General features: G+C 41.2%; 1 protein-coding gene across 3 annotated transcripts in view; it reads right to left on the bottom strand.

Annotated features, from left to right (window-relative positions):
• phkb (phosphorylase kinase, beta) overlaps positions 1-25,611 on the bottom strand; it is a 274,002-nt gene that overhangs the window by 146,636 nt on the left and 101,755 nt on the right. For all 3 annotated transcript variants that reach the window (XM_080186956.1, XM_080186954.1, XM_080186955.1), the window contains 2 exons: positions 18,332-18,447; positions 10,876-10,939 (listed from right to left, as the gene is read on the bottom strand). In XM_080186956.1, the coding sequence (XP_080043082.1) occupies positions 10,876-10,939; positions 18,332-18,447 (180 nt within the window). The remainder of the gene's footprint in view (positions 1-10,875; positions 10,940-18,331; positions 18,448-25,611) is intronic.

Here is a 25,611-nt window from a genome sequence, read left to right as displayed (position 1 = left end):
TTTGTATGTGGAGTTAAAGACCTCAAACTGAGGATTATGAGTTAGATTCTGGCCAAAATCACAATCCAAATATACTTTAAAGAAATAACAATTTTTGTTTTCCTGGGTTTGAAACAAACCAGTTTTTGTACCATCCTCTTGCAGACTACTAGGGAGCTAACTCTTTCAGGTAGCAGCTTGAACTGTTAGACTGATGAATTAATCCATTCTACCTCATGCACAATGGACTCGTGCGCTTTATTTAGAGATTTTTGACAAAGTTAAAGAACAACAACACTGCTGTTTGAATCTGGGAAATTTTTAAAATGAAAAAGATCAGGTGCAACCGAGTCGAGTATCTTTGAGAAAACAAATACTGTTTAAGGAAAAGATGGCAAAGAAGCAAAACATGTCAATGTCTAAAATCAAATAGGAATGTTTGATTTCTGTTTCAGAATACTGTGAGAATACTTTATTGACTGTAAAGGCTTTCCAAACAAACTGTAAAGTCTCTTCAAACAAACTGAATAAGATAAGAAGGTAACTATTGCAGACAGAATTCCCTGAAAGTGAAACTCCTTAGCCATTGTCCACTTTGGTAGAAATAATAGTAGGAGGGATTATTATTTAAAAGGCGAAAAGCTGCAGCATGCTACGGTGCAGAGGGACCTGGGGGTCCTTGTGCACGAATCGCAAAAGCCCAGTCTGCAGGTGCAGCAGGTGATCAAGAAGGCAAATGGAATGTTGGCCTTTAAAGCGAGGAGGATAGAATATAAAACTAGGGAGGTCTTGCTGCAACTGTACAGGGCACTGGTGAGGCCGCAACTGGAGTACTGTGTGCAGTTTTGGTTGCCACGTTTGTGGAAGGATATATTGGCCTTGGAGGGAGAGCAGAGAAGGTTCACTAGGCTGATACTGGAGATGAGGGGGTTAGCCTATGAGCGGAGATTGAATAGACTGGGTCTGTACTCGTTGGAGTTTAGAAGGCTGAGGGGGGATCTTATAGAGACATATAAGATAATGAAGGGGATAGATAGGGTAGAGGTAGAGAGATTCTTCCCGCTTAGAAAGGATAGCAGAACTAGAGGGCACAGCCTCAAAATAAGGGGGGGCAGTTTAGATCGGAGTTGAGGGGGAACTTCTTCACTCAAAGGGTGGTGAGTCTTTGGAATTCGCTGCCTGTTGAAGTGGTGGAGGCTACTTCACTGAATATATTTAAGTCATGGGTAGATAAGTTTCTGATAGACAAGGGAATTAAGGGTTATGGGGAGAAAGCGGGAAGGTGGAACTGATCCACTTCAGATCAGCCATGACCTTGTTGAATGACGGGGCAGGCTCGAAGGGCTAGATGGCCTACTCCTGCTCCTATTTCTTATGTTCTTATGTTCATTGAAAAATAGGATAAGAAGGTGTGTTATAAAATTGTGTTGACAGCTTAAGGAATTGGAGTGATACGGCAGCAGGAGTAGTGGACTAGGAAAGAAGGCAGAGTGAGTGATTCCCCAGGACGTGCCGGAATTAGGGAATAAGATAATGGTTAAGGAAGCACCTGACTGATCTGAATCTACTGCTCGATGGAAAGGACTCCACTGGATGATGATGACTAGTGACATGTTTATGTTTGGAAGCATTGGTCACAGGTGAAACCTTACACCTCTCAGTCTATTTCTGTCAGCAGGAATGCGATCAGCAGCTTGTTTAACTTTTCTGTTTCAGACAAATCCTCAGAGCAATGGAAATCTGCAGGACAGCAGCCACAGTGATCACATTCTTAACACAACATTAGCATGGATGGCACCCACAATGAACACCAATAAAGACACCTGTCTGCATCTAGGTGTACAACTATCAGAAGGAGAGAACATAGAATGGGTAAGGAAACCAAGCAATGGGATTTCTGACAGAAGTTACTACCAGTAGTTATTGTGTTATTCATGTTATATTATCAAAAAGGGTTCAGACTGACTTGGGTAACATTGCTCTGACCTTTTGTGCTAATGACACGACTGGAAACGTGGACATAAAAGCAGTGTACAATATTAGCTTGTGCGTGGGGTAATTCTATTATCCATGTTCTGCATTATGGCCAAATGGACTAATTTGTCCCCATTTGTCTGAGAACCGGCGCTAGGAGGGTAATACTGTCAAGAATCACTGTACAGCTGTAGCAACATGCAGTGTTTCAACTTGCAGCTATCAGAAACCTATCAACTACCCAATGGTTACGCTGGAGGTGACCCACAATTTCATGAATTTCATCCTGACTTTACTGGCTGATTGGGCAAATCATAAGTTACAGCGTTTATGCCTGCTTGAAAGCCAATGAAACCACAGGACAACTGTGATTCACAGCACAGGGATTTAAATAAAATTGCAGCTACACGATCAGGGGGAATAAACATCATTAATATGACTGCCGCACAGTCTAGAAGGAAGGCATGCAACATGTTGGCTCAGGACTTGATAGATAATGTTAAATCAGATATTGAGTATAAAAGATTTGATACTGCACCTCAACACGTATCTGGCTGTGGAGAAATTTACAGGAAGAACAAATGGAATCAGTAGTTACATAGCTTGTGATAGAACACAGTAACATTTCTGATGAGTGTACCACAGAAACATTGTAATGGAGCATATCATTTGAATTCCTGGAAGAGGAGGTTAATTGTTTGGTGTGCCAGGTAGGGTCCCAGGTGTTGTACCGAATCACAATATCACATCATCTGCCCCGAAATACCCTAAAACTAAACAGTAACCACCGGTAAGTAGTGGGTTCAGATAGACAGGACTGGATTCTTATATGGAGGATTACTGTGTGATAATAACAACACCTTCTGCTTACAGATCACTGACTCTTTTACAGTGGAGGATTTTCATCTTGCTGACAGAACCCTCAGAGGCTATCCATTTAGTTCAAGGTGGGATAGTATGTTAAACATACTGGGTCAAATAGCTTGGGTAGCAGTGGAAAAGGCCCTGGCCACTACCAGGAGGTTTATGGAACTAAGCCATTAAGCAACCATGAGAGGAAGGGTGCAGATGAATCTGGCCAACGGGAAGGTTAGGAGATTGCAGGACTCAACCAAGATGGCAAGAATGCAGTACAAATGGTGGCAAGTACGGAAAATAACAGCAGCCACTGCATTTGTTGTGGTCTTTATAGTTAGTCTCTGTATTTGTCGTCAGAGGCTGATGGTATCCCCAGCAGTACAGATGGTAATGCTGGCCAATAAAGGATAAACCTCAATATCCACCGCTACTGAAATACTCTCCCAGGAAATACTAAGTTGGGAACATCTATGAAGATTTTTGTAATTTAACAGCACTTTGGTCCCAGGCCTAGTTTATGGCAATATGACTTTGGCAAAGCTATAAAAGAACAATAGGCCAGTAGACCCAAAGCCCACTGGATTCTAGCAGGATCACTAGAGTTTGTGGTGGCAGGAAGTCTTGGTTTTGGTCCACCTGGGCCAGGTTGTACTTATCTAGAGGTCCAAAAGGAGGGACTAAGTGGGGTAATTGAAGTAATTCAACATTAAGAATGATACTAAGATTAGTAACTTTTAAGTCGGCAAATGAGCATTAACAGCTTTAAAATAGTTATTAGAGTCCTTTCTCAGCATGGTGTGGGAAAGTAACAACCACAAATTTAATGACCTTCACAGGATGGATAAGCAAAAATGTGATAAGAAGCACAGACCTGAGCCATCAGTGAGATAAAGGAAATAGTTACAGCTTGTATAATTCTCCTTTCAAGAATTTTATAGTCTAATATATAACACAGCCTTTGCATCGGAGATACACCCTGTCAAAACAGGCTGTCTCTCACAAGCATGCTTGTGAAGAAAGCTGTTGAGTTAAATCTTTCACTGCAACACTTCCTTTCTCCCTGGCACCAAATTATAGCTGATTGAAGACATTTTTTACAACATAAAGCTTCCTTGACCATGTTGTCTGTGGGATCTTTGAATGACGAAGGACCTCTAATACCAATTTACAATCTGACCCACTGTCGACATACAAACTTATCGTTTCTTTCCTATATGGCCATGGATTTTGAGCTCAGTTCTGGATTCCCAAAGCCATGTCCAATCGATTTATCATAATACTTTATGGCCATAATTAATATCAGAGCTTGACTTCTTCACTCAAAGGGTGGTGAATCTCTGGAATTCTCTGCCCGTTGAAGTGGTGGAGGCTGCCTCGCTAAATATTTTTAAGAAGCGGGTTGATGGGTTTTTGATAAGAGAGGGGATTAAGGGTTATGGGGAGAGGGCGGGAAAGTGGAACTGAGCCACGACAGATCAGCCATGATCTTATTGAATGGCGGGGCAGGCTCGAAGGGCCAGATGGCCTACTCCTGCTCCTATTTCTTATGTTCTTATGTTCTTAAATCACTCTGTGTTTGTAACATTAGATGCCTAGGAAATCCATTTTAATTTATTTTGCCTCAGCTACAGAATTTTGAACGTATAACTTTGGGTTCGATATGCAACAGATTGGAAAAGAAATGTTTGCCTAACTAAAATACACCTGTCTTTTTTCAAAGCATGTGGAATTCAATAGTGAAAGTAAATATTTTGTGCAAATCTGTTCTATTGTGAAGATGATAAAAATATATATTTCAAATGAATTTTATCAGTATATTTATGCAAGATTTTGGTTAAAGTGAATGTTTATACTTAGCAACTCTATCACCTAATCAAATTTTGGGCAAGAAATGTGATGTCAAAGTCAATTTTGAAATGGGTTTGCATCTAAAAACTGAATGATAAGGACTTTGATTTTGATTTGATTTTATTGTCACATGTACTAACATAGAGTGTATTGTTTCTTGCGCGCTATACAGACAAAACATACCATTCGTAGAGAAGGAAACGAGAAAGTGCAGAATGTAGTGATACAATTATAGCTAGGGTGTAGAGGAAGATCAGCTTAATGCAATTCAAAAATCTGACAGCAGCAGCATCATTACCTTGAGTCAGTTGGTAATGTAATCTCAGACTTTTCTATTTTTTTCCCAAAGGAGGAAGGTGGAAGACAGAATGTCCAGGGTGTGTGGGGGTTCTTAATTATGCTGGCTGCTTTGCCAAAGCAATGGGAAGTCAATGGATGGAAGGCTAGTTTGCAAGATGGATTGGGCTGCATTCATCTTTTGTAGTTCCTTGCAGTCTTGGGTACAGCAGGAGCCGTACCAGGCTGTAATACAACCAGAAAGAATGCTTTCTATGGTGCATTTGTAAAAGTTGATGACAGTCGTAGTTGACATGCCAAATTTCCTTTGTCTTCTGAGAAAGTAGAGGTGTTGGTGGGCTTTCTTAACTATAATGTCAGCATCGGGGACCCAGGACAGGTGTCCAGATCACCAACAACCTAAAAACTTGTAACTCTCGACATTTTCTACTTCGTTCCTGTTGATGTAGACAGGGGCATGTTCTCCTTTACGCTTCCTGAAGTCGACGACAATCTCCTTCGTTTAGTTGACATTGAGGGAGAGATTATTGTTGCTGCACCAGCTCACCAGATTCTCGATCTCATTCCTGTGCTCTGTCTCATCATTGTTTGAAATCTGACCCACTAAGGTGCTGTCATCAGCAAACTTGCAAATCAAATTGGAGGGGAATTTGGCTACATAGTCATAGATGTATAAGGAGTATAGTAGGGGGCTGAGAACGCAGCCTTGAGGGGAACCGGTGTTGAGGATAATTGTGAAGGAGGTATTGTTGCCTATCCTTACTGATTGTGGTCTGTGAGTTAGTGAGTCTGTGAGGACATGCTTTAATATGCTTGTGCCTGCATACACTCTGTGGTCTTTAATCTGAGTTTATGCTGATTACTTAACATGCTGTTTAATATGTCATTTTGCTACACAATGAGGCTTGTGCAAATGAAGTTTAGATGGAACATTTAACGTACAGACAATCTATTAAAATCATTGAAATGATAATACTATCATGTTCGCAACGCTTTGAAGTCAACTAATGGTAATAACAGTCTTACTTCATCCAGGTGCTTCTACAATCTCAAAAAAATCAGTACAAGAAGAACACCTCATGTTCATTGCTGCTATGATTAAGATAGGTATGGTAATGTCTTAATCTCCATCAGCTCTTAAACAAGTTCACTAAAAGAGGTAACTAACTTTGAACAAAACCGGAAGACATACTAGTTAGATCAGAAGCCAATTGTTCAACATTTTCCAATTACTTTTCCTTTACTGCCAGAACTTCCCATGTCACTGCAACCCTCACTAGTGGTGAATGTCTCAGCGTTCACTGCCATTGGGATTGAGAGATCTGGCCATTATGTTGTGGAAAATGTTTTGAATCAGTCATAATTTGGTGTCAGACAAGAGCTCTAACATTATGTCACAGAGTGATGGGTGAAAGCAAAGAGGAGGAGCTCATTGTCAGCATGAGTGCAGGCTAGTCACATAACCATGAATATGTAGATAAGGAATAAGAAAGAGCCAAGGACAGAACCCTGTAGTAATTCTAGGTGTGAACATGTAAGACAAGGTGAAGAGTTATGAATTCAGTTCACAATTACACAAATTATGACTTCTTCTTAGGTTTTGAGATGCCATCTGTTATTTTGCAGCAATTCTCCTTTCTGTCCAAAACTGTATTTGAATGCACAATAACATAACAGTGTGAAACATTTCCAGTCTTCCAGTTTAATGAGCCAGCATAGATTGGTACATTCTGTTCGTTCATCAAAAATAACGTGAATTTACAGCACTCTTACATTTCATATCAACCAGACAAATATAAAATTAAACACTCCGGTTCTATCATGCATGCTTTTGCTGGTTTCAAAATATCAGAAGAACATCTGTTTATTAAACACAGTATTATTCAGGTTCAACTTAATTTGCAGAAGGGTAAAGAAGGATTTTACAACTCGACTAGCAGATATGGGTTCATTGCAAGGTTTATAAATGCAGTCATATAATTACCTAAGTGTTCAGGATCAGCTACAGCATCCTGATATGTTGAAAAAAATTAGTTTCATCTTCTTGTGAGATATTTAAACTGGATTAATTTTCTTCCTTAAAGACCATGAAATACTAATTGATTAGATTGTATTAGATAAACTAATGAGGCTAAAGGCAGATAAGTTCCTTGGCCCTAATAGCTTGCATCCTAGAATCCTAAAAGAAGTGAAGAAGGGGTTTCTAACCAGCGAACAAGATTCATAGGCAGAATGCAGTTTTTAAGAGGAAAGGGGTCAGTAAATAATTAAATGATTATTGGGCAAGCTAACGCAAACAATTTACATTTATGTGAATGCAGTAAGTGAATCAAATCAAGTAGTTATGATTTCAAACCATACATGCTCATAATTTAAAATTCTGTCCACATTAGTCAAACAAAAGTACTGAAAGGCATGGTGTTGAATGTCATTAGTTTAAAGCCAAAGATCTGGGAACTGGTTAGTCAACAAGTCTTATTGGGTGGATTCCGAAGAGGGCATGTATTGATTAGAAAATGTATAATGGATCTGTATTTGACTATGAACTTCAGATGTTTCCTTAGAGCTATTTAACCGCTTTGGAAGTCTCCGGTTGACTATACATTTGTTTTGTTCTATGTTTTATGTGAAATAAATTTGTTACGTCTTGGCAGTGATATTTGCCTTGTGAGTTTTGAACTGTCTAAGACAACACACAATTGGCCAGCTTCAAATTTCCCCACAAGAAGAAATAATGGATGCACTGGTTGTGATTTTCCAAAAATCCTTGGACTCTGAAGTCTTACTATAGAAGTGGAAAACTGCCAATGTGACACTCCTATTCAAAAAGGGAAAGAGGCAGAAAGTGGTAACTGCAGGGCAATTATCCTAACGTCTATTGTTGGAAAACTGTTGGAATTAGTTATTAAGGAAGTAATAGCAACACATTTGGAAAATCATAATCTAATCAAGCAGTCAGTGTGGCTTTATGAAAGGCAAATTATATCTGATTAATTTATTAGAACTTTTTGAGGAAGACTCAACGACAGTGGATAGAGGGCATTATTTTCAAGCTAGATGTATTGAACTTCCAGAAGGCATTCAGCAAGGTACCTCACAAAAGGTTAAGTCGTAACATAAGAGCCCATGATGTTGGAGGTAGTATATTGGCAATGGATAGAGGATTGGCTAATGGGCAGGAAACAGTGAGTGGGGATAAGGGTTTCTTTTTTAGGTTGGTGACCTGTAACCAGTAATGTTCCACAGGGATCAGTGTTGGGATCGCAACTGTTTACAATATGCACTAATGACTTGGGGGAAGGAAGCAAATGTACTGTAGCAAAATTTGCAGTTGACACAAAAATAGGTGGAAAGACAAGTTGTGAGAGGGATACACACAGCTTACAAAAAGATATTAATAGTTTAACTAAGTGGGCAAAAAATTGGCAATTGGCATAGAGTGTGGGAAAATGTGACTTTGTACATTTTGGAAGAGAAAACAAAAGAACAGAGTATATTTTAAATTGAGAAAACTTGCAGAAAGCTGCAACACAAAGGAACTTGGGGGTACTTGTGCATGAAACACAGAAAGCTAGCACACAGGTGCAGCAGGCAATCAGAAAGGCCAATGGAATGTTTGCTCCTATTTCAAGGGGGTTGGAATTGTGGATAGTGGTGAAGATTGTCAGAGGATATAGATAGGCTGGAAAATTGGGCAGAGAAATGGCAGAAATTTAATCCAGACAAATGCAATATGATGCATCTTGGTAGATCCAATTCAGGTGGGAACTATAAAACAAATGGCAGAAACATCAGGAGTATAGACACACAGAGAAATCTGGGAGTACAGGTCCACAGATTCTGGCAGCACATGCGTAAAAGGTGGTGAAGAAAACAATCATCAGCCTGGGTAGTGAAAATAAAAATTGGCAAATTATGTTATAGTTATATAAAATGTTGGTTAGACCACATTTGGAATACTGTGTCCAATTCTGGTCGCCAAACTACCAGAAAGACGTGGTGACTTTGGAGGGAGTACAGAAAAGGTTTACCAGGATGTTGCTTGGTATGCAGGGTATTAGCTATAAAAAGAGATTGAATAAGCTGGGATTGCTCTCCCTGGAAAGACAGAGGCTGAGGGGCGACCTCATAGAAGTTTATAAAATTACGAGGGGCATAGATAAGGTGAACAGTTGGAAGCTTTTTCCCAGGGCAGAAATGACAATCCGACAATCACAAGGGAGCACAGGTTCAAGGTAAAGGGGGATGAGGATGAAGGAGGAGGGCAGGGGCGAGGAGGGGTAGGGGGAGGGCGGGGGCGAGGAGGGATAGGGGGAGGGCGGGGGCGAGGAGGGGTAGGGGGAGGGCGGGGGCGAGGAGGGGTAGGGGGAGGGCGGGGGCGAGGAGGGGTAGGGGGAGGGCGGGGGCGAGGAGGGGTAGGGGGAGGGCGGGGGCGAGGAGGGGTGGGGAGGGCAGGGGCGAGGAGGGGTAGGGGGAGGGCAGGGGCGAGGAGGGGTAGGGGGAGGGCGGGGGCGAGGAGGGGTAGGGGGAGGGTGGGGGCGAAGAGGGGTAGGGGGAGGGCGGGGGCGAGGAGGGGTAGGGGGAGGGCGGGGTCGAGGAGGGGGAGGGCGGGGGCGGGGAGGGAGAGGGCGGGGGCGAGGAGGGGGAGGGCGGGGGCGAGGAGGGGGAGGGCGGGGGCGAGGAGGGGGTGGGCGGGGGCGAGGAGGGGGAGGGCGGGGGCGAGGAGGGGGAGGGCGGGGGCGAGGAGGGGGACGAGCACGAGGAGGGGGACGAGCACGAGGAGGGGGACGACGACGAGAAGGAAGTTCAGAGGAAGTTTTTCTTTTACACGAATGTGGTGGGGCTCAGGAACGGACCGCCAAGTGAAGTGGTCGAGGCAGATACACTGGCACATCAACAGTATGGAGGGACGCAAGTAGTTGGTCTAGGTAGGACAACATGTTCGGTGCAGGCTTGGCAGGTCTGCTCCTGTGCTATACTGTTCTTTGCATGAGTAGGGAAGTTTTGCAGCTGTTGTACAAGGTACCGGTAAGACAACATCTGGAGTACTATGAACAGTTTTGGGCCCCTCATTTAAAGAGAGGTATTATTTCACTGGAGGCAGTTCAGAGAATGTTCACTTAAGGTGATTTTTATTTTCATTTTAATTCATTCATAGAATGTGGATGTCACTGACTGAGCCAGCATTTATTGTCCATCCCTGAGGTTAGTTAAGAGGCCACCACATTGCTGTGAGTCTGCAGTCACATGTAGGCCACACCACGTAAGGACAGCAGATGTTCTTGCCTAAAGGATATTAGGTCCCCAGAATGGAAGGATTGTCGTATGAGGCAAGATTAAACAGGTTAAGACTCTACCCATTGGAATTTAGAAGAATGAGGTGATCTCACAGAAACATACAGGATCCTTAAGGGGCTTGACAGCGTAAATACTGAGATGTGCTTCTCCTCATGGGAGCGTGAGAACCAGAGGGTATTGTCTCAAAATATAGGGAATGCCAATTTAAGACTGTGATGAGGACAAATTTCTTCTCTCAGAGGGTTGAACGTCTTTTGCACTCCTTGCCCTAGAGAGTTGTGGGGACAGAGTCCTTGTGTATATTTAGGTCTGAGACAGATAGATTCTTGATCAGTGAGGGAATCAAGATTTATGGGGAAAGGGCAGGAAAGTGGACATGAGGAATGTTGGATCAGACATGATCTTACTGAATGGCGGAGCAGGCTTGAGAGGCCAAATGACTTACACTTGTACCTATTTCTTCCCATACAAATCAATATAAATTAAGAATGGGATCCTGTAAAATAAAAGACTCCTTCAGAATGTCACGTACTGTGTCATGGTTCTGTTCCTCACAATTGTTGATTAACTATGAATTCTGATATAGAAGCAAAACAAAACAATAATTATAATTCAAACTACCTGATCGCCAAAGAGGTTAAAGCCATTGATTGCTTCCAGTGCAGCCTTGGCCATTCCAACCGAGCTATTAGAAAAACAGGCATGTTTGAAATCTTATGTGTAAAAATCAATACATTAAGCACTTAGAAGCAAACATTTCTATGCGCAGTGGCACGTGATTTTTTTCTGCAAATATGGCAAATAAAAATGATTTTCAAATTGTTCAACATGAATTAGCATGCTCTTAAAGCAATATTTAATTTGAACTTAACACAGGCATAAACCATTTCAAGGACAATTTTGCTGTGCTGGGGGTGGGGCAGTGGCCCGCTCAGCGCTATGCTGCCAGCCTCTCCAGTGGGAATAGGACCCCATCCACAGCCATTTCGCATGAATCACACTAGGGCATTCTGTAGTACACAGAGTGTGGGAAATTCATTTTAAAACTCCCACAGAAAAAAGAACCAGAGGGATTTACTCCAATTTTACGCAAATTAGAGACTTAAGAATTTTCTTTGGAAGAATCGCCCCTTATGGCAGAAATTCTCCAACCTCGCCCACAGCTGGGATTCTGCGGTCCTGCTGCAATGAACGGAGATTTAGCTCAGCACCAAGTTATCCTTTCTCGCTGGCAGCTGCAGGGAGGTGTGAATGGCTGAGAATACCAGCTACTGTTTTCTTCCAAGTGAAATCTGTTTAAATCAAGTGTCTTGGAGGCCATTTCCATAAACCAAGCCATTGCGTGAGGTGGCAGGAAGGATTGGTCTTAAACTTGGGAAAATAGGAAATTAGTCACTAAAATGAAAGAAGTTCCAAACATTCTTGGTTTAAAAGTAACGCTACTAAGGTAATATCTTATATTTAAATATTCCCATTGGATTTTCCTCCTCATTAATTGGAATGTTTCTTTAACCAGTTGTACCATGATCAGCTACACACATATTGGCCAACCACTCACCCACATTTAACACAGACAAGTAGGAAACATAATCTTGGTCTTTTCGCCACTTCAGTATCAGAGTTTTAAACAGATGAAAACAGCATGGAAGACTGTTAATACATTATTTTCCAATTTTACTGCTAATTACAAAAGATATTTAATTTAATTATACACTTTGATGATCTACATCCTACCTTTTCACGTTAGGAACTTAGGAATTAGGAACAGAAGTAGACTAATTCAGCCCTTGGAATTGAGCTTTGTTCACGACCCTTTGTAGTTTCTTGCAGGCTTGGTTGTGGTACAATCAGAAAAAATACTTTTTATGGTGCATCTGTAAACGTTGGTGAGAGTTACAGTGGACATACCAAATTTCCTTAGTCTTTTGAGAAAGTAGAGGCATTGGTGAGCTTTCTTAACTATAGCATTGGAATGGAGGGACCATGACAGGTTGTTAGTGATCTGGACGCTTAAAAACTTGAAGCTCTCGACCATTTCCAATTCTTCCCTATTGATGTAGATAGGGGCACGTCCTCCATTACGCTTTCTGAAGTTGACAGCAATCTCCTTTGTTTTGTTGATATTGAAGGAGAGATTATTGTCATCACACCAGTTTCTCTCTTTACTGCACTCTGTCTCATCATTGTTTGATATCTGACCCACTACGGTGGTGTCATCAGCAAACTTGAAAATCGAAGTGGAGTGGAATTTGGCCACACAGTCATAGGTGTATAAAGAGTATAGCAAGGGACTGAGGACACAGCCTTGTGGGGCACTGATGTTGAGGAAGATCATGGAGGAGATGTTGTTTGATTGCAATTGCAATTTGTGGTTAAGGAAGTTCAGTATACAGTCGCAGAGGGAGGAGCCGAGCCCCAGGCCACGGAGTTTGGAGATAAGTTTTGTCGGAATTATGGTGTTGAAGGCCAAGCTGTAGTCAATAAATAGGAGTCTGACACAGATTGTCTCACAAGGAGAAATATTTGGTCCATGAACCTGGAAGGTCAGTGTCTTCATCTGCAGGTCATGTCTGCAGGAGAGATTTTACTGGGATGCCACTGACAAGTCATATGTTTCTCCCCTGCAAACAAGAAAATCTTTCTCCAAAGCTCCCCAGGTAGGCATTGCTCCTCTAAAGCACAAGGTAAACCCCAATGTTTGGACGTTCTCCCTTAATTCTTGCTTAATGCAGGTCAAGATATTAGAACATAAGAACTAGGAGCAGGAGTAGATCATTTGGCCCCTCAAGATTGCTCCGCCATTCAATAAGACTGTGGCTGATCTTTTCATGGACTCAGCTCCACTTACCTGCCTGCTCACTATAACCCTTTACTGTTCAAAAATCTATCCATCTCTGCTTTAACAACATTCAATGGGGTAGCCCCAACTACTTCATACAATATAGAAACCCTACAGTGCAGAAAGAATGGGCTGGGATTTCCCCAGTTTCACAACCCCTTGGGTGAAGAAGTTTCTCCTCAACTCACTCCTAAATCTGCTCCCCCTTATTTTGAGGCTATGTCCCCTAGTTCTAGTTTCATCTGCCAGTGGAAACAACTTCCTTGCTTTTATCTTATCTATTCCCTTAAGAACTTTATATGTTTCTATAAGATTCCACCTCATTCTTCTAAATTCTATAGTCCTGGTCTACTCAGTCTCTCCTCATAAGTCAACCATCTTAACTCCGGAATCAACCTCATGAATCTCCTCAATACCAAGTCCAATGCTAGTATATTATTTCTCAAGTAAGGAGACCAAATTTACACAGTAGTCCAGGTGTGGCCTCACCAGTACCTTATACAGCTGCAAAATAACCTCCCTGTTTTTAAACTCCATCCCTCTAGCAATGAAAGACAAAATTCCAAATGCCTTAATTACTTGCTGCACCTGCACCTGATTCATGCATAAGGACATCCAGGTCCCTCTGCACAGCAGCGTGCTGCAATTTCTTACCATTTAAATAATAGTGCATTTTGCTGTTATTCCTACCAAAATGGATGACCTTACATTTACCAACATTGTACACCATTTGCCAGACCCTTGCCTACTGACTTAGACTATATTCCTTTGCAGACTTTGTGTCCTCTGCATTTTGCTCTGCCACTCATTTTCATGTCATCTGTGAACTTTGACACACCTCATTTGGACCCCAACTCCAAATCATCTATGTAAATTGTAAAAAACTGCAGTCCCAACATAGATCTCTTAGGAATACCGCTAATCACTGATCGCTGACCAGAAAAACACCCATTTACCCCAACTCTTTGCTTTCCGTTAGTTAACCAATCCTCTATTCATGCTTTTGCATTACCCATAACACCATGCATCTTTTATCTTATAAGAACATAAGAACATAAGAAGTAGGAGCAGGAGTAGGCCATCCAGCCCTTCGAGCCTGCCCCGCCATTCCATAAGATCATGGCTGATCTGTCGTGTCTCAGTTCCACATTCCCGCCCTCTCCCCATAACCCTTACTCCCCTCGTTTATCAAAAACCCATCAACCCGCGTCTTAAAAATATTTAGCGAGGCAGCCTCCACCACCTCAACGGGCAGAGAATTCCAGAGATTCACCACCCTTTGAGTGAAGAAGTTCCTCCTCAACTCCGTTCTAAACCGCCCCCCCTTTATCTTGAGGCTGTGCCCCCTAGTCCTACTGTCCTTTCTGAGCGGGAAGAGCCTCTCCATCTCTATCCTATCCATCCCATTCATCATCTTATACGTCTCAATGAGATCTCCCCTCATTCTTCTAAACTCTAACGAGTACAAGCCTAGTTTATTCAGCCCTTTTGTGTGGCACCTTGTTGAATGTCTTCTGGACATCCAGATACACCACATTCAACAGCTCCCCGTTGTCCTCCATGCTCGTGATGTCCTCAAAGAATTCCAGTAAATTAATTAAACATAACCTTCCTTTCATGAATTAATGCTGCTTCTTCCCAATGGAACAATTTCTATCCTGATACCTCGCTATTTCTTCCTTGATAATAGATTCAAGCATTTTCCCACTACAGAAATTAAGCTAACCGGCTTACAGTTACCCGCCTTTTGTCAACCTCCTTTTTAAATAGTGGTGTCACATTTGCTGTTTTCCAATCTGCCAGAACTACCCCAGAGTCCAGTGAATTTTGATAAATTACTATGAGTGCATTTGCTATTTCCCCCACCATCTCTTTTATTACCCTGGAATGCATTTCATCAGGGCCAGAAAACTTGTCTACCTTTAACCCCATTAGCTCGCCCAACTTTACTTCTTTAATGATAATGATCATTTCTAGGTCCTCACCTGCCACAGCCTACATGTCATGTTATTTGTGTCTTCTACTGTGTAGCCTGACACAAAATACCTGTTCAACATCGTGGCTATTTCCTCATTTTCCACTATTAAATCCCCCATCTCATCCTCTATAGGACCAATGTTTACCTTGGCCACTCTTTTCTATTTTATATATTGGTAGAAACTTTTGAAATTGGTTTTTATATTCTGGGCTAGTTTACTCTTGTAATCTATCTTACTTTTCTTTATAGCTTTATTGTGGCTTTTCGTTGACCTTTAAAGGTTTCCCAATCCTCTAGTTTCCCACCAATTTTAGCCACTTTGAATGCATTTTCTTCCAATTTGATACCCTCCTTTATTTCCTTAGATATCCATGGCTGATTATCCCTTTTCCTACAGTCCTTCCTTACAATTGGTATATACTTTTGCTGAGCATTTTGAAAAATTGCTTTAAAAGTCCTTCACTGTCCCTCAATTGGCCCATCATAAAGTTTTTGCTCCCTGAGCCAATTCCTTGTTGGTTAAATGAATGGGATTGTTCAATCTTGTTACCCTTAGGAGTGTTAAGAACATAAGAAATAGGAGCAGGAGTAGACCATCTAGCCCTTCGAGCCAGCTCCGCCATTCAATAAGATCATGGCTGATCTGAAGTAGATCAGTTCCACTTTCCTGCTTTCTTCCCATAACCCTTAATTCCCTTGCCTATCAGAAACCTATTGCATCAAGGATTGCAATAAGGATTGATCAAATATTAATTGATGGGGAATGCATTTTTAAATATATCTATGATTTTTTAACAAAGCAATTCCTGTCAAATTAACCAAATCTCCCTCTCGATCTGTGAAGCCTCATCTCATACCCTGGCCGACTTTAAATGTCAGCTTCTAGATAACATATTGAAAATCAGAATTTCTTATTGCAAACAAGAAAATCAAAGCAACAACCTATGTTCCATCAATAACATAGCAGCATCTAGCATCAACACATTACCTGGACGAGTTTGGATTTTGAATTTATTTAGCTTGTTCCCAATAGCAACCACCTCTTTGCAAACAGCTTTCCAGTTTCAGAAGCCAACATGTGCAAAGCTCAAATAAAATGAGCAAAGTGCTTGAAAAATAATAGCTTTTCTTAAAGAGAACAATTTCCTCAGACAAGGCTAAGATGTCCAACACACACATCTCGTAATAGTGCCTGCTGGAAATTTAAGAACAAGTTTTAAACTTTGAACCTACTCAAAAATATTGGGACAGAAACTGACAGTTCACTTGATTACTATTATATTGAATATCATGTGCCCATTCCATGGTCTTTCTCTGTTATCCTTTTGTCTGCAAGATAATACAACTAGATTCTTAGAAGATTCATAGAATCCCTCCATGCAGAAGCAGGCCATTCGGCCCATTGAGTCTGCACCTAGGCCTAATCCCCACATATTTACCCCACTAATCCCTCTAAACGACACATCCTGGGACACTAAGGGGCAATCTAACATGGCCAATGCACTTAACCCACAGAGTCTTTGGACTGTGGGATGAAACCGGAGTCCCCGGAGGAAACCCATGCAGACATGGGAGAACATGCAAACTCTACACAGACAGTGATCCAAACCAGGAATTGAACCCGGGTCGGTGGAGCTGTGAGGTAGCAGTGCTAACTACCGCGCCACTGTGCAACCCAGAAAGTAGTACTTCAGAGCTAGGATAATCACCTGAATACAAATTATTTCCATGATCTTGTTTTAGTTTTTGCACCAGGAAATATAGGGCTTTTAAAACAATTTATCGTAACTTCATTACCACTTGCCTCAGCTTAACTATAAATTGTGTTAACTCTCATTTTGCTGTGTCAGATACTTCATTTTCACACAGTTCAGTCGGTTGAGCCACTTAGCTAATTTTGACAGTGTCTTGGGCTACTGTACATTCAACTTGAAACCTATGGTGCAATTTGGGCAATTTCTTGAATATTCAGCATGCAGAATATTGGAAGCAGCAGCTTTCTAAGGCCAATATATCCACCCTGAGGCTTAAGTGTCCAAAACCAAATTTAGCACTCCAGATGGGATTTGACTAATGTCTCGTAGGACCGAAATATTACTTGCCCGATTTTGCAATCTAAACTCAGAGACAATAACTAACATTTCACTGATCTTTCTGATTACTTTTTATACCAACCTTTAGCGATTTGCATCACCAACTTTCAGTGATGGGGTTGCCAGTCCCTCGTCTCTTACCATCAAGAAATTCTGATTTGCCTTTCTCAAATTCAAAGTGGATGTCTCACAATTCCCCATAATTAAATCAACGGGCCATCGTTTGCCTTTGCAACTTCCGGCACCAATCTACACAATCCATCTTTACAGTGCCATTTAAAGTACAGATATATAACACTGTTCCATCATCCAAGTCATTAATATTAATGGTGAAAAGTTGAGGCCCAGGTGAAGATCCAGGGGGAATACTGCATGTCATATTTGTTCAAATGTTTTAACTTAAAATAAGAAAGAAATATCATGTTTAGAAAAGAGAATAGGGAAATGGGAATTAGGGGAAATCAGAAGTCATTTTATTTTACTTTCAAGTTAAATGATTTATTACTGTGTTAATCATTGTGCAAATTGACATTTTTAAAAACAAAATGTTCAACAGAATTCTCCGGAGCTGTTAGCATTCTAAGTTTAATTGCACACAGACACGAAAGTTGCCCTATACCTCCCCAAATCATTGCTGCCATTTACATTACGGGCACAGAAAGTAACAAAGAGATTCAACATAAATACTACCATATATTGAATCTATTGATGATCATGAAACCCGTTGTCGATTGTTGGAAAAACTCACCTGGTTCACTCATGTCCTCTAGGGAAGGAACTCTGCCGTCCTTACCTGGTCTGGCCTACATGCGACTCCAGACCCACAAAAATATGGATGACTTTCAACTGCCCACTGAAATGGCCTGGCAAGCCATTCAATTGTATCAATTCAAGGGCAACTAGAGATGGGCAGTAATAATGCTGACCAGCTAGCGATGCCCACATCCCATGAATGAATTGAAAAAAGTACTTTTTCATCATCCAAGAATAGAAAAAAGACAAGAAAAATAAAATCCTAGTTAAAGGTAAAAACAAAGCACATCATGGTAGCTGCATTTAAATTATCAATAGCATATTTGGCAACTATATTTCTACACATAGCCAACATACCAAGTGCAGGTATGGTTATAAAAATATTAACTGTCATAAGATTGTGAAACAGCATACCTTGAGTGTAGTTCAGTGCTGCCATTGTTATATTTGCTTCCTCTCTCCCACATACCAAAATCTGGTCTACGATAGCTTCGTTCCACGCAGAAAACAAGATTTTGAATGAAAGTTACCTATTAAACAACATAACAAAATAATTAAGCCACAGGCAGAAGACATCCAGTAATTGGTTTTCGATCACAGTTAGTTGTACTGACTGCTTTTTCCTGAATATCTAAGTGTACATTGTCCTTGTCATATTGCCTGATATGGGATGTGTAAGCTGTAATAAGGTGATTTGAACAAAAAAAAGTTGGAAATCTTGCTCTGCTGGAAGCTTAGCCATTTGGACACCTTTCCATTCATCAGTGGACCAGGTCAACCATAGTAATAGAACACACCTCAAACGGATGGATATTCCTGCCATTCTAGTGTCTAAAGTTGCAAAGCAACCATAAATATACCAGAGATTGTGGAAAGAATATTGTAATATGTATGAAGATATATCTATTTTCAAAATTTTTAACCATTTTCCTTTATCTTATGTTTGCTGCTGGCACTCAGTTTTTGCAAGCCTTTATATAAATTTTGTCATTTCTCATTTGACTTACTTCCACTGCTGGCACAAAGGGCTTCTAAATCAGAATCTCTTCTTAGACCCATAAGAGAAGTAGAATATAGATCAGGCTGCAGATAAGATGCTCTTCACTCATTTGCTCATATCCAAGTATCTGCATTTCTAGCCAGAGATGATGATACCTCATTTTGGTAGATAATTAATAATGGGCCGAGACTCTCCAGTCCAAAGAAAACTGGCATAATATACCTAATGGCTCGATCAAAATACACAAATAGTCGATCAATGTTCGTGTTGAAAGCTTACTTGGAAACGCTCAAATTATAACATGGTATGCTTTCAGTGGCACTGCCTGAAATAAGGTATACCAGAATGTGTTTGGCTATGCCCACCAAATCAACAGCTATTTCTGCACATTATGGTACACATCTGTCAGTGACCTAGTCAAGGCATGTCGTCTCAGACTTGGGGACAGCCCAATGGTTACAGTGACAGTAATGGCCAGAGGCGAGTTGAAACTTGGCTTCAGCTCCCTGCAGGATGCCACACTTCAGCTAACATCAAATAGGTGTTGGCGTGCTCCATCAGTTGCCTAAAGACCAATACCTGCGTCTTGCAGATAGACACCTGCTTCTTAGGTATCCCTTGTCATCACCCATCTTTTCTTAGTTCCTTGCACTTCTGACTTTAGGAAAGGCTGATTGTGGTTTGGGATGCTTCTTTAGGTTGTCAGAATTTTTATCCACTGATTCTGATTCTATTAGCAATTTTCTTTGGACTCTACAGAATTCACTTATGCACAAGTTTGGGGTGACATGGTGGCAAACATTGCTGCCTCACAATGCCAGGGAGGCCCAGTCTTTTTTCAGGTTCAAGTCCCGTCTTGGATCACTGTGTGGACTTTGCACATTGTCCCCATGGTCTGCATGAGTTTCTTCCGGATGCTCCAGTTCCCTCCTACAGTCCAAAAGACTGCTGGTTAGGTGCACTGGCCATGCTAAATACTCCGTCAGTCTACCCGAGCAGGCGCCGGAGTGTGGCGATCAGGGGATTTTTCACAGTAACTTCATTGCAGTATTAACATAAGCCTGCTTGTGAAGTAACAAAGTAAATCTTAAACTTTATACTGATGTCGAATGTATTCTCTCACCTGTTCAAATCTGCATTTGCACTTTGCTAATTGAGCACTGGCAGGAATCAGCACTCTGTCTAAAAGCTGCCATATGCCATTTGGGTCTAAACTTCTAGAATGTAGCTTTTAGTGTTTCACATAGTATTGAATAACAGATTCCAGGAAATTGCAAGTCAACTACACCTGAGAAAAAAGTCATCAAAAATCAACCAATAGTCATTATCACTTTTGCTTTAGTCCACATTTATTATAAATTATTACTTTCCAAAGACATTATCATTGCAGAGTCCTCTAATATCAACATCCTAGCCCCATCACCACAATGTATAATAGTTATATGGGGTTTTGGCAAGACCACACCTGGCCTATTGTGTAGTTTTGCTCTCCTCACACAAGGAAGGTGTTGCCTTTGAGTGGGTGCAGCAGGATTTATGGGACGATGGGGCTTTCCTATAAGGACTAATTTAGTATCAATCTCCTACATTCTCTGGAGTTTCAAAAAAAGAGAGCTATTGTCATTGAATATATAAAATTCTTAAACGGCTTGCCAGAGTAAATACTGAAAGGCTCTTGGCCCTGACTGGAGAATGTAGAAATAGGCTTCATTGACTCAGGATAAGATATTGGCCATTTGGAACAAGATGAGAAGAAATTTCTGTACTCAAAAGTTATGAAACATTGCAGTTCTCTATTGCAGCAGGTTGTGTTGTTATAAATTTAAAGTTGAGACAAACAAATGCTTCAGCATTGAGAGAATAAAGGAACACAGAGATAAAACAGGAAAGTGGACTTAAAGGTAAAGATTAGTCATGATCTTATTGAATAATGCAGCAAGCTTGAGGGGCCATGTGGCCTATTACTGTTCCTACAAATTGTGTTCTTAGCCTTTCACAGCTTACAGAGCTGTTGAATTCCTTTAAGTATTTTGTAATTTAGAACTGAACTTGGACCCCGTCGAATAAAATGATGCAAGGTCAAATTCTGTGTTACCTGGTTGTCTTTGATGAATTTTTTTTTCCTTTTCAGATGGTACACATGATTGCATTGAGTCTCTAACTCTGTGAAAAATTATACATTTTAACATCCAGCCTATGATAGCTAAAGCGATGCTTGCTCACTTGTGCACTGACCAAATTACAACTAGTCTTTTTCAATCAATGGGCATACTCGTTAAATTAAGCATAATGTTGAACGTTTCACTGTAAAATCTGATAGAGTTGTTGGAAAAACAATGCAAGTTGAGAGCATCATTTGCATCCACCCTCTAAGAAAACAAATTTGTATACTTCTTGGATATAAAAACACCCTGACAAGTTGTTCACCTCGTGGATAGCTGCCCACTGTTTTTGCAGCCTTCTCAGGAGAGATTTCCTCTAATCTCGCATTAACTTACAGAGGAATTGTGCAGGGAAATTGTACAGTGAGCAGGGAAAGAAACAGCAAAACTCTTTTAACTAATCAAGTCAAAGAATTTTCCTGAGACATGCAGGGGAAGAAATGAACACATATTCGATGCAATGGACCAGGCTAGCAGCAAGCAGGAACCCGAAAATTCATGGAATGGGTGTTGTGGCTTTTTAAACTCAGCCCTGGAATCAACATCGCGTTTTCCTGGCTTGAGTGGCTGGACATGATCATGGCCTGCATGTTACTGTTCAAGCCTCAATATTTAAAGGATCTCCGACAGGGGTCAGAGTGAATCCATGGTAAGGACACGGACTGCAACTGAAACTAAGGATTCTCAATGCAGGAAGACTGTCCCCTGGGTCTCTGGAGCATCCCTGGATAACATGCAGTGGACTGTTAGAAGAGAGAGAACCTTCTCAGCAGATGGGAGGTAGAGATCAGCTTCCGAAACAAAGCAAGCATGGCTGGAAGTTGCTGAAGAGGTCAGCTACAGAAATGTGCTTCTCTCAGTGATACAGTGCCAAAAGAAGTTTAATGAATTCAACAGAGTAAGAAAGGTGAGCAGCATGCCACAATTCAAATGCCAACCGCCTCACACTGATTTCGCCAGCACTCTTTATTCCTCTCTCTGTGAGGCACCTCCTTACATTCTCATGAGAACAGCCATGACTGACACTTAGTTTTGTTGTTTTCTCACTCTCATCCCTCAAAGTCAACCTCTACAAATGTTGTCCCTCCTCTCAACACAATCCATTTCTCACATTCATAACCTCTGCTTTCTTTCTTATCAGGTGAAAGGACAGAACTCCTGGAACAGGCAAAGTAATTGCTACCTGACCATTGTTAAGGGCCATGCATTAGAAATCAGCAGGCCACCAGAGTGCATGGCATTCTTATGTAGTTGGGGGTCTCCAAAATGTCTGCTGACCGCATGGTAGGTTGTTGCATAAAGTTAAATCTCACAGGATCCAGGGTGAGGTATCTAAATGGATACAAAATTGGCTTCTGTCGGTGGTTGTAGAGGGTTGTTTTTCAAACTGGAGGCCTGTGACTAGCGGTGTGCCTCAGGGATCAGTGCTGGGCCCACTGTTATTTGTCATTTATAATAATGATTTGGATGAGAATATAGGAGGAATGGTTCGTACGTTTGCCAGTGACACCAAGATTGGTGGCATGGTGGGCAGTGAGGAAGGTTATCTCCAATTGCAATGGGATCTTGGTCAATTGGGCTAGTCGGTTGACGAATGGCAGATGGAGTTTAATTTAGACAAATGTGAGGTGATGCATTTTAGTAGAATGAACCAGGACAGGACTTTCTCAGTTGATGGTAGGGCGTTGGAGAGATTTACAGAACAAAGAGATCTAGGGGTACATGTTCATAGCTCCTTGAAAGTGGAGTCACAGGTGGACAGAGTGGTGAAGAAGGCATTCGGCATGCTTGGTTTCATCGGTCAGAACACTGACTACAGGAGTTGGGATGTCTTTTTGAAGTTGTACAAGACATTGGTAAGGCCATACTTGGAGTACTGTGTACAATTCTGGTCAGCCTATTACGGAAAGGATATTATTAAACTAGAAAGAGTGCAGGAAAGATTTACTAGGATACGACTGGGACTTGATGGATTGAGTTATAAGGAGAGGCTGAATAGACTGGGACATTTTTCTCAGGTGTGTAGGAGGCTGAGGGGTGACCTTATAGAGGTCTATAAAATAATGAGAAGCATAGACAAGGTAGATAGGCATCTTTTCCGAAAGGTAGGGGAGTCTAAAACTAGAGGGCATAGATTTAAGGTGAGAGGGGAGAGATACAAAAGTGTCCAGAGGGGCAATTTTTTCACACAGAAGGTGGTGAATGTCTGGAACAAGCTGCCAGAGGTAGTGGTAGAGGCAGGTACAATTTTATCTTTTAAAAAGCATTTAGATAGTTACATGGTTGCGATAGGTATAGAGGGATATGGGCCAAATGAGGGCAATTGGGATTATCTTAGGGGTTTTAAGCAAAAAAGGGACGGAATGAACAAGTTGGGCCAAAGGGTCTGTTTCCATGCTGTAAACCTCTATGACAGAATTACATAGCACATAACAATCACTGATGCTGATATGGTGTCACCCCTAACTGAAATATGATCATTGCAAAGATGTGAGGATTTTTTTTATCCAGAGTTGAAGTTGGAGGCTGGAATGAACTTCCTGAGACAGTGGTGGAGACCATTGATTGATGTTTTCAAAAGGCATGGGAGTGTGATTAGGTAGAATGCTTTTTCAGTGAGTCAGTGCAAACTTGATGACTTAAATGGCCTTCTTCTGCACACTAAAGATTCTGAGAATTATCACACAGTAAAAACTCACTCAATGCTGAATACACAAGCCCTAACTTTTTCAGAATTTTTTTTAATATGGCAACAGCAGATGGTTCCTGGCACTGTAGTCAGTTCAATGTTGAGTCTGTCAGCAAGGACAACAACAGCACAGCTTGTGTAGCAGCAGGGCATCTCTCACAGCAACTTGTGGATATTTGCATTTAACTGCACATGTGCAGATGCCAGAAGTAGCTGGCCAATTTACCTTGTAATAATGTTGAGTGCTGATAGCTTCACCATTCAGATTACCACTAAATCTAGGGCTACATTCAGCTTCAATTTGTTTCAAAGTTAGTGAAAGTCTAAAGATAAGGAAAAATATCAACCCTAACTGAATTTAGCAGTTCCACACGATTGATGCTAAGAGCAGTATTGTGCTTTGTGCTCAAATGGCTTTGTGCCAATTTTTCGAGGACCACTCTGTACTGCAGTGAGAAAACAAATTTGTATCCTTTGCACTCAGTGCTTTGTGCATTCAGCTTCGACACAAAAACAAGTATGCAGTGTCAAGATAATAAGGCATCTTTATTCCTTCACCTACATGGCTACACAGGAACTAGGGACGGGAGTAGGCCACTCAGCTCCTTCAGCCTGCATAATAAAAAAAGTTCTGAAAAAGTCAAGGTTTGTGGATTCAGCATTGAGTAAGTTTTTACCGTTATGATAATTCACAGAACCTTTACAGTGCAGGAGGGCCCATTTGGCTCATCAAGTTTGCACTGGCTCTTCGAAAAAGCAGTCTACTTAATCGCACTCCCGTGTCTTATCCCCGTAACCTTGCACATTCTTTCTTTTCAGATAACAATCCAATTACCTTTTGAATACATCAATCAAACCTGTCTCCACCACTGTCTCAGGAAATTCACACTAAGAAGTCTCACAACACCAGGTTAAAGTCCAATGGGTTTATTTGGTAGCAAAGCCATTAGCTTTCTGAGTTCTATGATTAGAACTCTCACACAGCTGACGAAGGGGCAGCCAGCGCTCCAGTTGGACTTTAACTTGGTGTTGTGAGGCTTCTTACTGTGTTTACCCCGGTCCAACGCCGGCATCTCCACATCAGGAAATTCACTCCAGATAAGATCATGACTGATATGATTACAACCTCAACTCCACATTCCCTCCCATCCACCCCAAATAACCTCTCACCCACTTAAAAAGAATCTATCTATCAATGTCTTAAAAATATTTAAAGCTTCTGCTATGTGGGGAAGAGAGTTTCAAAGACTCATGACCCTCAGAGGAAAAAAAAGTCTCCTCACCTGTCTTAAGTGGGTGACCCCTTATTTTTAAATATAGACCCCAAGTTCTAGATTCCTCGACAGGGGGAAACATCCTTTCTCAAGACTCCTCAGGATCTTAAGTGTTTCAATCAAGTAACTTCTTACTCTTCTAAACTCCAACGGATACAAATTTAGCCTTTCTAACCTTTCCTTCTAAAGCAATCCGGGTATTAATCTACTAACCTTCTCTAAACTGGGACCAGTCTATTAACATTCTTTCTGAAATAAGGAGATCAATACTGTACACAGTAGTCCAGATGTGGTCTCATGTGTGTTTTGTAAATGAAGCATAACTTCCTTACTTTCATATTCAATTCCCCTAGTGAGAAGCAATAATCTTGTAACATCAGTCATATCCCATACCCCTTTTTAATGGATTTCACACTGTGAACATAGAAATTGTACTGCGTTGTGAAAATTAGTGCTTTTAAATTTTACAAATGAATATAAGAAATATATAAGGAAACAAAATAGAAATAAAATTCTGGAGCATTCTAGATATGGTCATCATTCCTCCTCCTTTCACATTTCAACTATTC

The sequence above is a fragment of the Carcharhinus amblyrhynchos genome, chromosome 4, assembly GCF_965287045.1.
Source record: "Carcharhinus amblyrhynchos chromosome 4, sCarAmb.v2.hapA, whole genome shotgun sequence".
Classification (NCBI taxonomy): Eukaryota; Metazoa; Chordata; class Chondrichthyes; order Carcharhiniformes; family Carcharhinidae; genus Carcharhinus; species Carcharhinus amblyrhynchos.
This window is presented reverse-complemented; position numbering and strand designations above follow the sequence as displayed.